Raw genomic sequence first — 15563 nt, 5'->3', positions numbered from 1 at the left:
ACATCTCTAAATATGGCATTTTTTCGAATTTCTTGTGTAGGGACTGTGCCATGCCAGTGGCGTAGCTGGGGGTGCAGGGGTAGGGGTGGCACGGAGCCCCCAATCAAACAGGTTTAAAAAAAAAAAACAATTACATTTTTTAATAAAATCATACATACATACATAGTGTGGGTTGGCCCCCCCCAATATGGGTTGCTCCCCACCCCCAAAATAAAATCCTGGTTACGTCAGTGCTTAATGCATACCCCCTCCACCTTAACCCCTCACTCTCTTAGTATATGGTCAGGAGGTAAAACTGAAACCCCTCATTTGTAATAACTTACTGAACAACACAGATAATAAACGATTTTATTAGAAAAGTAAAAAAATAATGAATGTAAAAAAAATAGTAACACAGACACCTGCGTAGACCTTTTGATAATTGAAATGGAGTTCTTCGGTTCTGTCAATTTTACAACTTAAAAGACTGTCATGGAACACTAGCCTAATCGATTGTGGTAATCTCTCTAGTGTCTACAGAGCGGTGCGCGTGTTACCCTTTTTTACCGTTAGTAACGCTCATGCATACATTGATCTGATACATACACAAGCATGCAAACAAATAACACAGAATCACATAGGCTTACAATAAAAAAAAAAAAAAAAAAAAACCAACAACAATGTGCACGCTTTCATATCTCCAAAATTCTTTGATTAATTAATCAATATTCTCCAGTGGTGTCGTTAAACAAAGCAACCATTAACTTTTCATGTGCACGTATGCGTGAGCGTAATCAAGTGCGCAGCACGCGTCCATATAAACGCATCCGGTTTATTGCAGATGTGCAAGAATATTATTTAATTAATGAAAACATCAAAGCAGCTAATATCAATGAAGACAGAAATAAGCTTTTAATTGATTGTTACTCCCTAAGGTTCTATGTAGCTTTTTGTTAGATTTGAACACAAAAGGTTACAGAGTTGCGTGCCATTGTCAAGAGGCTTTCGACTGACAATACCTTCATAAAGACTAAAATTAAATATTATATGAAATACATTTTGATGTCTAGAATATCACTGTTTGTATATTCACACTATTTGCGATCGTCCTAATGATTATCGTCTTTCAGACTTTAGTTGATTTCCTAATATACTGGACAACAATAGAAACGCAATCAGGGTTATCGTTACTTTGTAATTATAACAGGTTTACTCGATTACAAGCTCTCAACTCAATGATAAACGATATATCAACTTGTAATTTTGAATCGCAATGTGTTAACCTGTTGTTAAAATATAATAATAATAATAATAATCTTACAGCTGAAACTTGTATTCGCGTTTCTTTTGGTGTCCAGTATACACACACACACACACACACACACACACACACACACGATATATATATATATATATATATATATATATATATATATATATATATATACACACACACACGAAAATGAGATTTTGATTTTGTTATACTGAAAACTGATTGTTAATTGTTAATAGTTACACGCATTAGCCTAGAAAATATCCAAACCCAGAATGGTCTGGGGGTCTGCTAGGCCCCTACAACAAAGAGTTTTGGGTCTGCTAGCCCCCTACAACAAAGTGTTTTGAGTCTAATAGGACTCTACAACAAAGAGTTTTGGGTCTGCTAGGCCCCTACAACAAAGAGTTTTGGGTCTGCTAGCCCCCTACAACAAAGTGTTTTGGGTCTAATAGGACTCTACAACAAAGAGTTTTGGGTCTGCTAGGACTCTACAACAAAGAGTTTTGGGTCCACAGATTTTGGAGATTTCCTGAGACGTGTTAACCTGTAGAAAGTGGTTTGTGGGTTAACTGTGGAAAACACAAAAGTATTATTATGCTAATTCACAGCAGTTGCATTAGGTTAAAAAACCAGCTATATCAATGCCATGCTTCAAATAATTTGAAAAGTCAGTGTTATTAGGTTAAATAACAGGTAAGTCATGCTTCAAAGATAGAAACTAATTTGAAATATCAGTATCATTAGGTTAAATCACAGGTAAGTCATTCTTCAAAGATAGAAAATAATTTGAAACATCAGTGTCATAAGGTTAATTTACAGGTAAGTCATTCTTCAAAGATAGAAAATAATTTGAAACATCAGTGTTATAAGGTTAATTTGCAGGTAAGTCATTCTTCAAAGATAGACAATAATTTGAAATATCAGTGTCATTAGGTATTTACAGGTAAGTCATTCTTCAAAGATAGAAAATAATTTGAAACATCAGTGGCATTAGGTTAAATAACACATAAGTCATTCTTCAAAGAGAAAAAAAATAATTTGAACCATTGGCAGTCTTCTTTGCTTCAAAATTAAAAAGTAAAATTGTCCACATTTTATTTCCACGATGAGTATTATTGTTTTCACTTTGTTCTAATGATTTAACAATAACAGAATAGTGTAGATCAAAGTCGTCACAGCGAAGTATCCGTTATGCCTTTTTATGTTTTAATACTTGATGCTGAGGTGGATACAACAAGGGGATGGGCAGTGGACCCTTAAATAAATTCCAGTGCCTCATTTTAAAACATGTTCATTAGGTTGTTGTTTTCATGAGTTGGTCCACGTCCTCTTTGCCCTTAGTCACGCCCACCCTCATATAATATTATCTGCTGGGTCCACCCCTGTGGTGTATTAACATATCACAACATGTTCAATTAGACGATCGGTCAGTCGATCATCTGCGCTGGCCTGTTGGTCGCTTGCCAGTGTTTGTCTTCGACTGAGGTTTTCTGAAAAATAACCAAACACAATAATAAAACCTACAAGCAGACAAGAATAAAAATAAACGTATGAGTATGTAAACAATAAAACAATTCATATGAACGAATAAAAACAATAATAAAAAATAATCTATCGTACAAATAGAACATGTTGGAATGTGCATAAAGAAACTGTTATACATACACATGATACAAGTGTATCATGTAACAATATTTCTGTATGTAATAAAATATGTTGTCTATTTATATATTGTACTTTTCGAAATATACTGGCGTTGGCTATACTATCCATTTCACAGACATGTAATATACACATAAGTATAAAAGTCATAGACCCATAAAAGGCATGATACAATCAAAAGGCTGTTGTGCAATCAATACACACGTCTTTAACATTTGTAAAATGTATACTTAAATGTTTATGCATTTCTAATATTTTGGAATTATTATAAAGGTAAATAGTATACAATACTGAAGTATCTACATTATTGTAAACTGTTATAACATTAGCATGGATTAGTAATTTTGTCCAATTTTTGGAATGAATTTTTTTTTAAAAGTTAGTTTGTTTTCTTTAAGACACCACTAGAGCACATTGATTTATTAATCATCGGCTACTGGGTGTCAAAACATTTGGTAATTTTCACATATAGTCTTAGAAAGGAAACCCGTTACATTTTTCCATTAGTAGCAAGGGATCTTTTATGTGCACCTTCCCAGACAAGATAGCACATACCACGGCCTTTGATATATCAGTCGTGGTACACTGGCTGGAGCGAGAAATAACCCAATGGGCCCACCGACGGGGATCGATCCCAGACCGACCGCGCATCAAGCGAGTGCTTTACCACTGGGCTACGTTAATAAACAACAATGTAAAATATCTTCGGAATAGTATATGTCATTAGTGAGAACAAGAACACGTTTTGTTATATTTAAAGGAAAAAGAAAAAGAAAGAAATGTTTTATTTAATGACGCACTCAACACATTTTATTTACGGTTATATGGCGTCAGACATATGGTTAAGGACCACACAGAGTTTAAGAGGAAACCCGCTGTCGCCACTACATGGGCTACTCTTTCCGATTAGTAGCAAGGGATCTTTTATTTGCGTTTCCCACAGGCAGGATAGCACAAACCATTGCCTTTGTTGAACCAGTTATGGATCACTGGTTGGTGCAAGTGGTTTACACCTACCCATTGAGCCTTGCGGAGCACTCACTCAGGGTTTGGAGTCGGTATCTGGATTAAAAATCCCATGCCTCGACTGGGATCCGAACCCAGTACCTACCAGCCTGTAGACCGATGGCCTAACCACGAAGCCACCGAGTGCGGCGTCTTATATGCACCAAACGTAATGGGATTTTCTGTTCTATATGCTTAAATAATAATAATATTCCAGGGAATGCCGCTTTAAACACCTACATTTAAGAAAAAAACCCCAGTTTTTGTAAATTTGGCCCGACATGTTGCGACAAGAATATAATCATTATTTTTGTAGTCTGCAGAGACTCTGCACTCGTGTAAAAACATAAACTGAAGCAAACTCGACTAGATTACTGACCTTAATTTCTTTCTCGATTCCAGATCATTTAACAACTTCTGTTCCGTTTCCAGCAAGAGTTGTCTGGACTTGTCGCTGGCTGGGCGATTTTCAATACTATCCGACCAAGTGACATACATGCTGCGCAGCTCCTCCACAATTTTGAACAGATGAATATCCTCCTCAACCTTCAAACAATAAAACCACCTTAGACAGGTGTCCGTATCTCTAGCTACCTGGTGCATTTTAATGTCTTGGTTATATAATAGTAAAGTAAAGTTTGTTTTATTTAACGACGTCACTAGAGCACATTGATTTTTCATCTTATCATCGGCTATTGGACGTAAAACATATGGTCATTCTGACACTGTTTTTTTAGAGGAAACCCGCTGTCGCCACATAGGCTACTCTTTTATGACAGGCAGCAAGGGATCTTTTATTTGCGCTTCCCACAGGCAGGATAGCACAAACCATGGCCTTTGTTGAACCAGTTATGGATCACTGGTCGGTGCAAGTGGTTTATACCTACCCATTGAGCCTTGCGGAGCACTCACCCAGGGTTTGGAGTCGGTATCTGGATTAAAAATCCCATGCCTCGACTGGGATCCGAACCCAGTACCTACCAGCCTGTAGACCGATGACCTAACCACGACGCCACCGAGGCCGGTGATTATATAATAGATGCATATCTAACTGTATACGGTCAATGTTTTTCTTGGTTCTTCAATAGAGGCATATCTAACAGTATAGGTTTTAGAGACTTATACTATTCAGGCGCGGATCCAGGATTTTTTAATAGAGGGGGCCCAAAAACCGTTGAAGATTGTGAAAATAGAGTTTAAAGGTCCTTGACATGTGGACGGGATAACTCTGCATTTTTGTGTATTCTGTAATATATATTGTTTCACCAAAAACACCTGCTATACTGTTATTATCGTAACGGTAATGATGTTATATCGGTAAAGGCTAAATGTAATAAAGTGAAACAGCTAAAACCCAAAGGAAACAGAGCTGTCATATTACATCTATATTGTATGTTACAAGTTATTCTTACACACCCATTGGTGAGAACATCCTGCGTTATTTTCAGTCGAAAAATAGGTTAAAATTTGATTAAAACATGCTTTTTGAGGATATGTAAGAAATATAATAATACATTTGTGTCCGTTAGAGACTCGTTTAAAAACATATCAAACTCTCTTTTGCAATTTAGATAAATTTTAAAACAACTTGTTGCGAGATAAATGGTATCTAACCTCCACTCATGTATTATTCTCCATGTATTAGTAAGCTCTGCCGAATGTTACTAAGCAATAGTTGCGCCCCATTCTATCTTCGGAGCACAAAAGGTTCAATGGTGTCATACAGTGAGTGGTACAATGGAATCATTTCAAACGTATTTACTTCACGCACAGTTAGTTTCCATGATGTGGGTGTCTTTTTATCTTTCTTTAAAACGTGAATTCATGCAGACCTCTAAAGAGTTATGGGACGAAAAATACACAATTTCTCTCTTGTTAACTACAGCAGCTACATAATATGTATTGTTTTTAAACATCAACAAATAAAGATGTCAAAGTCGAAGACACTCATTTCAACCTGTCAAAACGGACACCAAGTTTGATTAATTTACAAACCTGTAACACATTTGGATAAAGTTACAGTTTGTTTGTTTTGTTTAACGACACCGCTAGAGCAAATTGATTTATTAATCGTCGGCTATTGAGTGTCAAACATGTGGTCATTTTGACACAGACATAAAAAGGAAACTGGCTACATTGTTTCCATTAGTAGCAAGGGATGTTTTATACGCACCATTCCACAGACATGATATCACATACTACGGTCTTTGGTATACCAGTCGTGGTGCACTGGCTGGAGCGAGAAATAGCCCAAAGGGCAAGTTACAACAGAGTAAAACAAGAATATGTGATGTTGATACAGCAAAATGCCCTTAAAAAGTAGAGTTCGTCCCCATATCCATTACTTCTAAGAGGTATGTGTGGTTTTTTAAATATTAAAAAAAAATGCATTTTGAGCTATTGGAAAAACAACAGGACGACCGAAAATACTTTGGATGTCTGGAAATGGATGATCTACACAATAAAATATAAGTAATGCCTCTTTTTAATTGTTAAAAACAAAAACTAGGGTCTGTCACTTTAAGAGAAAAGTAAAGAGTTACATTAGTAAACCCAGCCATGTCGAACCAAATGTCTGGATCCACCAAGGATGCACCATGTATTGTCATACTTCAAAGAAACGATTTTCTGAGAGCAAGGTATGATTCATACACTTGGAAACCCTCGGCCGATTCCATGAGGTTTGATACCAGAGAATTCGTATTTGACCAAGGCATTCCGATTGCTACAATCGTTCGAGTAGACTGGAGCTTTCACATAAAAAATGACGTGTTATGTCATCAGTCATCCGTTAGTAAACGGGATCATGACTATGTTCCCTCGGCTATATGTTCCCTCAGCTAACCCTAACCCTAACCCTGAGGGAACATAACACTGAGGGAGCATAGCACTGAGGGAGCATAGCACTGAGGGAGCATAGAGCTGAGGGAACATAACACTGAGGGAACATAGCACTGAGGGAACATAGCACTGAGGGAGCATAGAGCTGAGGGAACATAGCACTGAGGGAATATAGCACTGGTGACCATAGAGCTGAGGGAAAATAGATGAGGGAACATAGAGCTGAGGGAACAGAGCTGAAGGAACATAGAACTGAGGGAACATAGTGCTGAGGGAACATAGAACTGAGGGAACATAGAACTGAGGGAACATAGCACTGAGGGAACATAGTGCTGAGGGAACATATAACTGAGGGAACATAGAACTTAGGGAACAAAGATATGAGGGAACATAGAGCTGAGGGAACATAGAGATGAGGGAACATAGAGATGAGGGAACATAGAGCTGAGGGAACATAGAGATGAGGGAACATAGAGCTGAGGGAACATAGCATTGATGGAACATAGAGCTGAGGACACATAGCGCTGAGGGAACATAGAACTGAGGGAAGATAGTACTGAGGGAACATAAAACTGAGGGAACATAGCACTGAGGGAACATAGAACTAAGGGAACAGACCTGAGGGAACATAAAGCTGACGGGAACATAGCACTGAGGGAACATAGAACTGAGGGAACATAGCACTGAGGGAACATAGAACTTAGGGAACATAGAGCTGAGGGAACATAGCGCGGAGGGAACATAGCGCTGAGGGAACATAGAGCTGAGGAACATATCATTGAGGGAACATAGCGCCGAGGAAACATACTGCTGAGGGAACATAGAACTAAGGGAACATAGCACTGAGGGAACATAGAACTTAGGGAACATAGAACTAAGGGAACATACTGCTGAGGAAACATAGAACTTAAGGAACATACTGCTGAGGGAAGATAGAACTGAGGGAACATAGAACTGAGGGAACATAGAACTGAGGGAACATACTGCTAAGGGAACATAGCACTGAGGGAACATAGAACTTAGGGAACATAGATCTGAGGGAACATAGAGCTGAGGGAACATAGAACTAAGGGAACATAGCACTGAGGGAACACAGAACTTAGGGAACATAGAGCTGAGGGAACATAGCGCTGAGGGAACATAGCACTGAGGAACATATCATTGCGGGAACATAGAGCCGAGGGAACATAGCACTGAGGGAACATAGAACTTAGGGAACATAGATCTGAGGGAACATAGAGCTGAGGGAACATAGAACTAAGGGAACATAGCACTGAGGGAACATAGAACTTAGGGAACATAGAGCTGAGGGAACATAGCGCTGAGGGAACATAGCACTGAGGAACATATCATTGCGGGAACATAGAGCCGAGGGAACATAGAGCTGAGGGAACATAGCATTGAGGGAACATAGAGCTGAGGGAACATAGAGCTGAGGGAACATAGAGCTGAGGGAACATAGCATTGAGGGAACATAGAGCTGAGGGAACATAGAGATGAGGGAACATAGAGATGAGGGAACATAGCATTGAGGGAACATAGCATTGAGGGAACATAGAGCTGAGGGAACATAGAGCTGAGGGAACATAGAGCTGAGGGAACATAGAGATGAGGGAACATAGAGCTGAGGGAACATAGCATTGAGGGAACATAGAGCTGAGGGAACATAGCATTGAGGGAACATAGAGCTGAGGGAACATAGAGATGAGGGAACATAGCATTGAGGGAACATAGAGCTGAGGGAACATAGAGATGAGGGAACATAGAGCTGAGGGAACATAGCGCTGAGGAACATATCATTGCGGGAACATAGAGCCGAGGGAACATAGAGCTGAGGGAACATAGCATTGAGGGAACATAGAGCTGAGGGAACATAGCATTGAGGGAACATAGAGCTGAGGGAACATAGAGCTGAGGGAACATAGAGCTGAGGGAACATAGCATTGAGGGAACATAGAGCTGAGGGAACATAGCATTGAGGGAACATAGAGCTGAGGGAACATAGAGATGAGGGAACATAGCATTGAGGGAACATAGAGCTGAGGGAACATAGCATTGAGGGAACATAGAGCTGAGGGAACATAGAGCTGAGGGAACATAGAGCTGAGGGAACATAGCATTGAGGGAACATAGAGCTGAGGGAACATAGCATTGAGGGAACATAGAGCTGAGGGAACATAGAGATGAGGGAACATAGCATTGAGGGAACATAGAGATGAGGGAACATAGAGATGAGGGAACATAGAGATGAGGGAACATGGAGCTGACCCTGTGAAAACTTACCTTGGGGTTGGAGATGGAGACGTGGATCAAAAGAGACGACAGTTCCTGACGTTCACTGTACGCGTTGTTGAGAGGAACACTTCGATATCCTAGAGGCGAACAGAAGAAAAACACAGGTGTGTAATATAGACAGAAACATTTCACTGCAAGGTGGACAAACCAAAAGCATTTCACTGCAAAGATACCAATAACATAAACTATCTGACAACTGAATGGCATACTGTTGATGAATTGCCAACTGAAAAAACAAAGATTCTAAAATCGGTGTGAAAAGTCTCCTGCAACAAGAAAACTATAGTGCGGCAACGAGTTATGTTAAATTGGCAACTTTCAATGATGAAGGAAAGTGGGTGTGAAATGACTACTTACATTCTCTACTTGCTATAACACCACAATGTAACCAAGACATCTTCAAATATAGACTTTGACTAAAAGTATTTTGGTATTACACCTGTATATATCTTGTATACCGTATATTGAAAGCTACCTTACTTGAGACATACAAAATAGAAAACAGATTAGTTTCTAAAATGCATGCACATACAAAGCTAAATAACAACATAAAGGTAGACCGGAGACCAAAGGCAGTCATATCTCTACAAATACAAGTCATGCATCGGGAATTCTTCAAACTAGACACAAAAAGACTGCAAGTGCCAAAAAAATATATCACCTGGTGAAGTCGCTGTTTTGCTAATGAGAATATAAATGTTTTGATTGCTGTTGGTTTTACAGTCGTTTTAACGATTTAATACGTTGTATGAAGATAATAACTGTAAAACACAGTTACCTTGTCCCAGACAGACCACAGGGAATATGGTTTGTGATAGGGTCTCCATTGTGACGATACTAATAACTGTGAAACACGGTTACCTTGTCTCAGACCGATCACAGGGAATATAGCTTATGACAGGGTCTCCTGTGTGAAGATAATAATAACTGTGAAACACGGTTACCTTGTCTCATACCGATCGCAGAGAATATAGCGTGTGACAGGGTCTCCTGTGTGAAGATAATAATAACTGTGAAACACGGTTACCTTGTCTCAGACCGATCACAGGGAATATAGCTTATGACAGGGTCTCCTGTGTGAAGATAATAATAACTGTGAAACACGGTTACCTTGTCTCAGACCGATCACAGGGAATATAGCTTATGACAGGGTCTCCTGTGTGAAGATAATAATAACTGTGAAACACGGTTACCTTGTCTCATACCGACCACAGGGAATATAGCTTATGACAGGGTCTCCTGTGTGAAGATAATAATAACTGTAAAACACGGTTACCTGGTCTCATACCGATCACAGGGAATATAGCTTATGACAGGGTCTCCTGTGTGAAGATAATAATAACTGTAAAACACGGTTACCTTGTCTCATACCGACCACAGGGAATATAGCTTATGACAGGGTCTCCTGTGTGAAGATAGTAATAACTGTAAAACACGGTTACCTTGTCTCAGACCGACCACAGGGAATATAGCTTGCGACAGGGTCTCCTGGAAGAAAGCCTCGTCGCGGATCTCAAAGCGAACCAGCGCCAGTTCCGGCAACGTGATGTCAAATATGAAACTCTGGTCCTTCCACTCCGGGTTCAGTCCATTCACAACTACACACAATAAAAACGTATCAGTTAGTCATCGGATTGTGGAATGCCACAACATGATTTAAACCATTTAACAAGTTGTGTGTCATACAGTTTCAAGGTTAACAAGGTAGATGAATCAAAGATGTTGTTTTGAATTTGGTTTTCGTAACAGTATATCAGTTTTAATGCAAAAAACCCATAGACGTATGAGAGGATCTTTACAATTATTTTTCAGATGATTTACATATACGACATTTTGTCTTTAACATGCTTTATATGGAAATAGGACACCTTAAAAAATGCCAGTGCTGTCCCATGTGCCTATGATATAAATGGCCATTTAATATATTAATATTATAAATAACCAACATCAAAACTCGTCAGGAAGGAAATGTTTTATTTAACAACGCACACAACACATTTTATTTACGGTTATATGGCGTCGGACATAAGGTTAAGGACCACAGAGATACTGAGAGAGGAAACCCGCTGTCGCCACCTCATGGACTACTTTTTTCGATTAGCAGCAAGGGATCTTTTATATGCACCATCCCACAGACAGGATAGTACATACCACGGTCTTTGATATACTAGTTGTGGTGCACTGGTTGGAACGAGAAATATCCCAATGGACGAGAATTGATCCAAAACCGACTGCGCATCAAGCGAGCGTTTTACCACCGGACTACGTCCCTCCCCCCTCCCCCCTCCCCCAAGCTATTAATGATCATTTAATATATTAATACTATAAATAATCAACATGCAAACTTGTCAGAGTGAATTTTGCAATGGAAGGATATGAACTATATATTCTTTACGAGTCGGTGGACATGTTGTAACGTCACACAACTGATACTGTTTGGTGCATGCAGACATATATATGCATGTTTTAAATCGACGTTTTAATATCTTAAAACTGAAGTAATAATGAAAATGACCCCGACATTTCATGGTAATTTAGAGAACAAAATCAAGACCTGGAAATCAGAGGATATTTTACAATTTTATGTTAGAATAGTTAAAATAGCTCATATGTTATTGCAAAATAGGCGTCAGATGATGCCAGTAAGGTCTACCAAAACGTGCCGAAAAGCATTATGTCGTGTGGGATGGTTTTACACACACACACACACACACACACACACACACACACACACACACACACCAACACAGAGAGAGAGAGAGAGAGAGAGAGAGAGAGAGAGAGAGACACGCGCGCGCACGCACACACACACACCAACACACAGAGAGAGAGAGAGAGAGAGAGAGAGAGAGAGAGAGAGAGAGAGAGAGAGAGAGAGAGAGAGAGAGAGAGACGCGCGCGCGCACACACACACACACACGCACAGTGATAGAAATAAGCAGAATTTTTCATTTGTCCACCGGACAAGTACATCGAAAAATCTACTTGTCCAGCAATGTTTTCACTTGTTCAAATAAATGCTTTGTTTTATTAAAGTACAGGGACTGTATTTTTGATTGCTCAAAATTAAACTGCATTGAAAAGTTTTACTTGTCCACTGGACAACCATTTAGGTACATTTTGCTTGTTCGAGCAGATTTTCTCCTGTCAGGACAAACGGATAAGTGCTTATTTCGGACACTGCATACACACACACATTTTTAAAAATCTTTATTTTTGTGAAGTAGGACAGAAAAACAAACATTTTCTTCCTATGGGCCTGCTATATATAATTATATATTCCACGATATTGTTCACATCCTACCATTGGTTGCCGATGTCCTGACAGATTGCGTGTCAAGGTCAAGGCCATGTATATCTATTATAACAAAAGGACTTCCCACTGCACGGCCTCGGATAACAGAGCTGATATGGCGACCAGCCAGAATCTGGAAATACAAACAAACTCAGTGGTAGCTGCCAACGATTTGAGAAATAGTCATGACATAATCATTAATCATACAAAAATCGATATTTTGATCGCTATCATAATTTTATTTTAAGATAAAATCGTAATGTTATTTCTCACATAATTATATAGGCCTATATTCATCACCAAAAGAGTGTTTACAAAACGGTTCCATGGACAAATGTTACCATGGTGATTACCAGACACGTAACTTGCGGGGGGGGGGGGGGGGGGGGGTAAGGGAGCAGTTGCCCCCCAAATATTTTTTACTGGTTATTGGTATTAATGTTTTAAGTATGAAACCTCCCTAAAATGACTGCAAGTGGTCTTCAATTCTCGTTCGGGCCATGAATTCACCGCCCCCCCCCCCCCCCCACACACACACACCAGGGGCGGCGCAGACGGTACGGCTGCTACGGCCGGTTCGGCCATGGCCGTACCACTTTTCAAAGAGGTACGACATGGCGGTACCACTTTTGTGTGTGCGTGTGGGTTATATTTGTTGTATCTGTGAAAATGTCATTACAAGTAATTTGAAAGGCGAGTCTGGCAACCACGAGCCGTACCACTATTTTTTACACTGTGCCGCCCCTGCACACACACACAATCCTAGCTACGGCCCTGATGACGTCAGGTTATGTTTAATCTTTGTCAAAAAGTTAAAAAGCCAGACACTGGCCACTGACTTATCCTACTTTATTCAGTTGATGAAGGCCCACATATCTTTTTTATATATAGCGTTTGGCTTGCAAAACAAATAACAGTAGTTTCAGAACTGTCTACACAATACATTCTCCATGGCGGCTGTTGTTTAACCACGGATCCATTAGTGTTAGCAACGATTAATCATCTTAATTTCTGTTACATTCATTACAGTAAATTTAAGACATACAAATAATAATGCAAAAAGTTAATATTTTATTTTCATTTTTTTTTAATAAAAAAAACAACAACCGCTCAATAAAACAAAATACCAATATAAAGTGACGTCATCAGATATGACATTCTCTGATCACATCCCCTTGAACGAAAAGGACATAACAGACAATCCTTAACTGAAACACATTTAAAAACAAATTATGGCACAGAGCTAAACCTTGAACTGAAAATACAGTGGTCCGGCACAAATCTGAAAATTGTCTCAAATTTGAAGCAACTTTATATTTCATGTTGTGTTTTTATGAAATGACGCCATCTTCTGACAAAAAAAAAAATTAAGGCACTTGAAAAATAAGAGCCATTTTTATCTTTTTATGATAAATCAAGTTAAAGAATGGATTTCGGTTTGAAGGTCAGTGTCCCTGCAAGACAAATTCTGCACTAACAACAATTCATTCATTCAAATTATTTTCGTGCTTATATCCAATTAAGGTTCAAGCACACTGTCCTGGGCACACACCTCAGCTATCTGAGTTGTCTGTCCCTGGAGGACAGCGGGTTAATTTTTAGTGGTTAGTCAGAGAGAAGAGGGTGTTGTGAACTGAGTCGTTAAAACTCGCGTTGGGTGGGAGCCGGTACCGGGCTGCGAACCCTGTACCAGCCTTTTGTCCAATGGCTTAATGATGACACCACCGAGGCCGGTACTAACAACACTTACCTTGATGGTGAGCGTGACGGGTTGCACATCTTGTAGCGACACCAGGTTGAAGGGTGAGAAGTTCGCCTTTCGCATGCAGTCCGGTTTTAGAACGTAGCCACACCTAAAGCAATCAATCGGAAAACTGCATCATGGTTTTTGGTAGTTTTTTTTTTTTTTAAAGTAACATTTATTCTCAAGCTGTAACTAACTCTGTTTCCGTGAGCAAATCAACACCAGTCGAAAATTACATTCTTAAAATGGCACTAGATGTTCTCCTCATCATGTATTATATTAAATGTGTGATTCATTCTGTAAAACAAGCCTTTATATATTTTTGTGTTCACTGGGATCAATACCATACAAATGGCTGATTTTACCTTCAATAACTGTGGTGAGGGGTGTCTTTCTTTATGTACACTTAAAAACAAACCCCAACCCGGCATATTTACATCAATTCATTCATCTAAATTGGGGTACTATTACAGTTAAAATTTTCCCACATAATCGAATATGGATTATTATAATCGATGATTACAAAGCGATCAATTGTTCGATTATAATCGATCTTTGGCAGATCACTACCTGCCTTTATGTACAAACCCCAACCCCAACATATTTACACCAATTCCATCATGTAAACTGGTGGATAATTACAGTTAATATTTTCCCACATAATCGAATATGGATTATTATAACCGATCATTATACAAAGCGATCAATTGTTCAATTATAATCGATGATTGGCCCGTCACTACCTGCCGTTCCTGAGAAACTGCGCCTGGTTGAGCTGCATGGGTCTGTCCGGTGTTTGGTAGTTGAGCGCAACCATCTGACAACCACACGCCCACACCATCATCGGGTCGTAGTTATCCGACATCACCCGAGTGAACTTCGGGTAAACTCGGCTTAGCTGGTAACAGTTGTAGCTAAACCGTTAAGTACATAATACGAAATGTGTAACAAGTATAGCTAAATCGTTTTGATGAATAAAAAAGAAATTTGCACAAAGTAAACCGTACGGGATGAATCATTAAAGTGGACAAACCTTACTTTTTAAACTAAACCGTTAAGTACATAATACGAAATGTGTAACAAGTATGGCTAAACCGTTAAGTACATAATACGAAATGTGTAACAAGTATGGCTAAATCGTTATTTTTCACCTAGACCCATAATTTCAAATGGCCCGTAAAAATGGACACTAAATCGTTAAGTACATTGTGTAACAAGTATGGCTAATCGTTAAGTACATAATACGAAATGTGTTAAACCAAGTACATAATACGAAATGTAACAAAATAAACCGTTGTACATGATACGAAATGTGTAACAAGTATGGCTAAACCGTTAAGTACATAATACGAAATGTGTAACAAGTATGGCTAAACCGTTAAGTACATAATACGAAATGTGTAACAAGTATAGCTAAACCGTTAAGTACATAATACGAAATGTGTAACAAGTATAGCTAAATCGTT

General features: G+C 39.0%; 1 protein-coding gene across 1 annotated transcript in view; it reads right to left on the bottom strand.

The window, feature by feature from the left end:
* Window positions 1–334: 334 nt before the first annotated feature.
* The window catches only part of LOC121388527 (1-phosphatidylinositol 4,5-bisphosphate phosphodiesterase gamma-1-like), a 72650-nt gene continuing 57421 nt past the window's right edge, over window positions 335–15563 (bottom strand). Inside the window, exons 27-33 of the mRNA XM_041519895.1 lie at window positions 14841–15011; window positions 14104–14206; window positions 12363–12486; window positions 10501–10656; window positions 9047–9135; window positions 4302–4468; window positions 335–2745 (exon numbers count right to left, since the gene is read on the bottom strand). Coding sequence (XP_041375829.1) covers window positions 2691–2745; window positions 4302–4468; window positions 9047–9135; window positions 10501–10656; window positions 12363–12486; window positions 14104–14206; window positions 14841–15011 — 865 coding nt within the window. The 3' untranslated portion in view covers window positions 335–2690. The remainder of the gene's footprint in view (window positions 2746–4301; window positions 4469–9046; window positions 9136–10500; window positions 10657–12362; window positions 12487–14103; window positions 14207–14840; window positions 15012–15563) is intronic.

This window comes from Gigantopelta aegis, chromosome 14 (genome assembly GCF_016097555.1).
Source record: "Gigantopelta aegis isolate Gae_Host chromosome 14, Gae_host_genome, whole genome shotgun sequence".
In the NCBI taxonomy this organism is placed as follows: Eukaryota; Metazoa; Mollusca; class Gastropoda; order Neomphalida; family Peltospiridae; genus Gigantopelta; species Gigantopelta aegis.
This window is presented reverse-complemented; position numbering and strand designations above follow the sequence as displayed.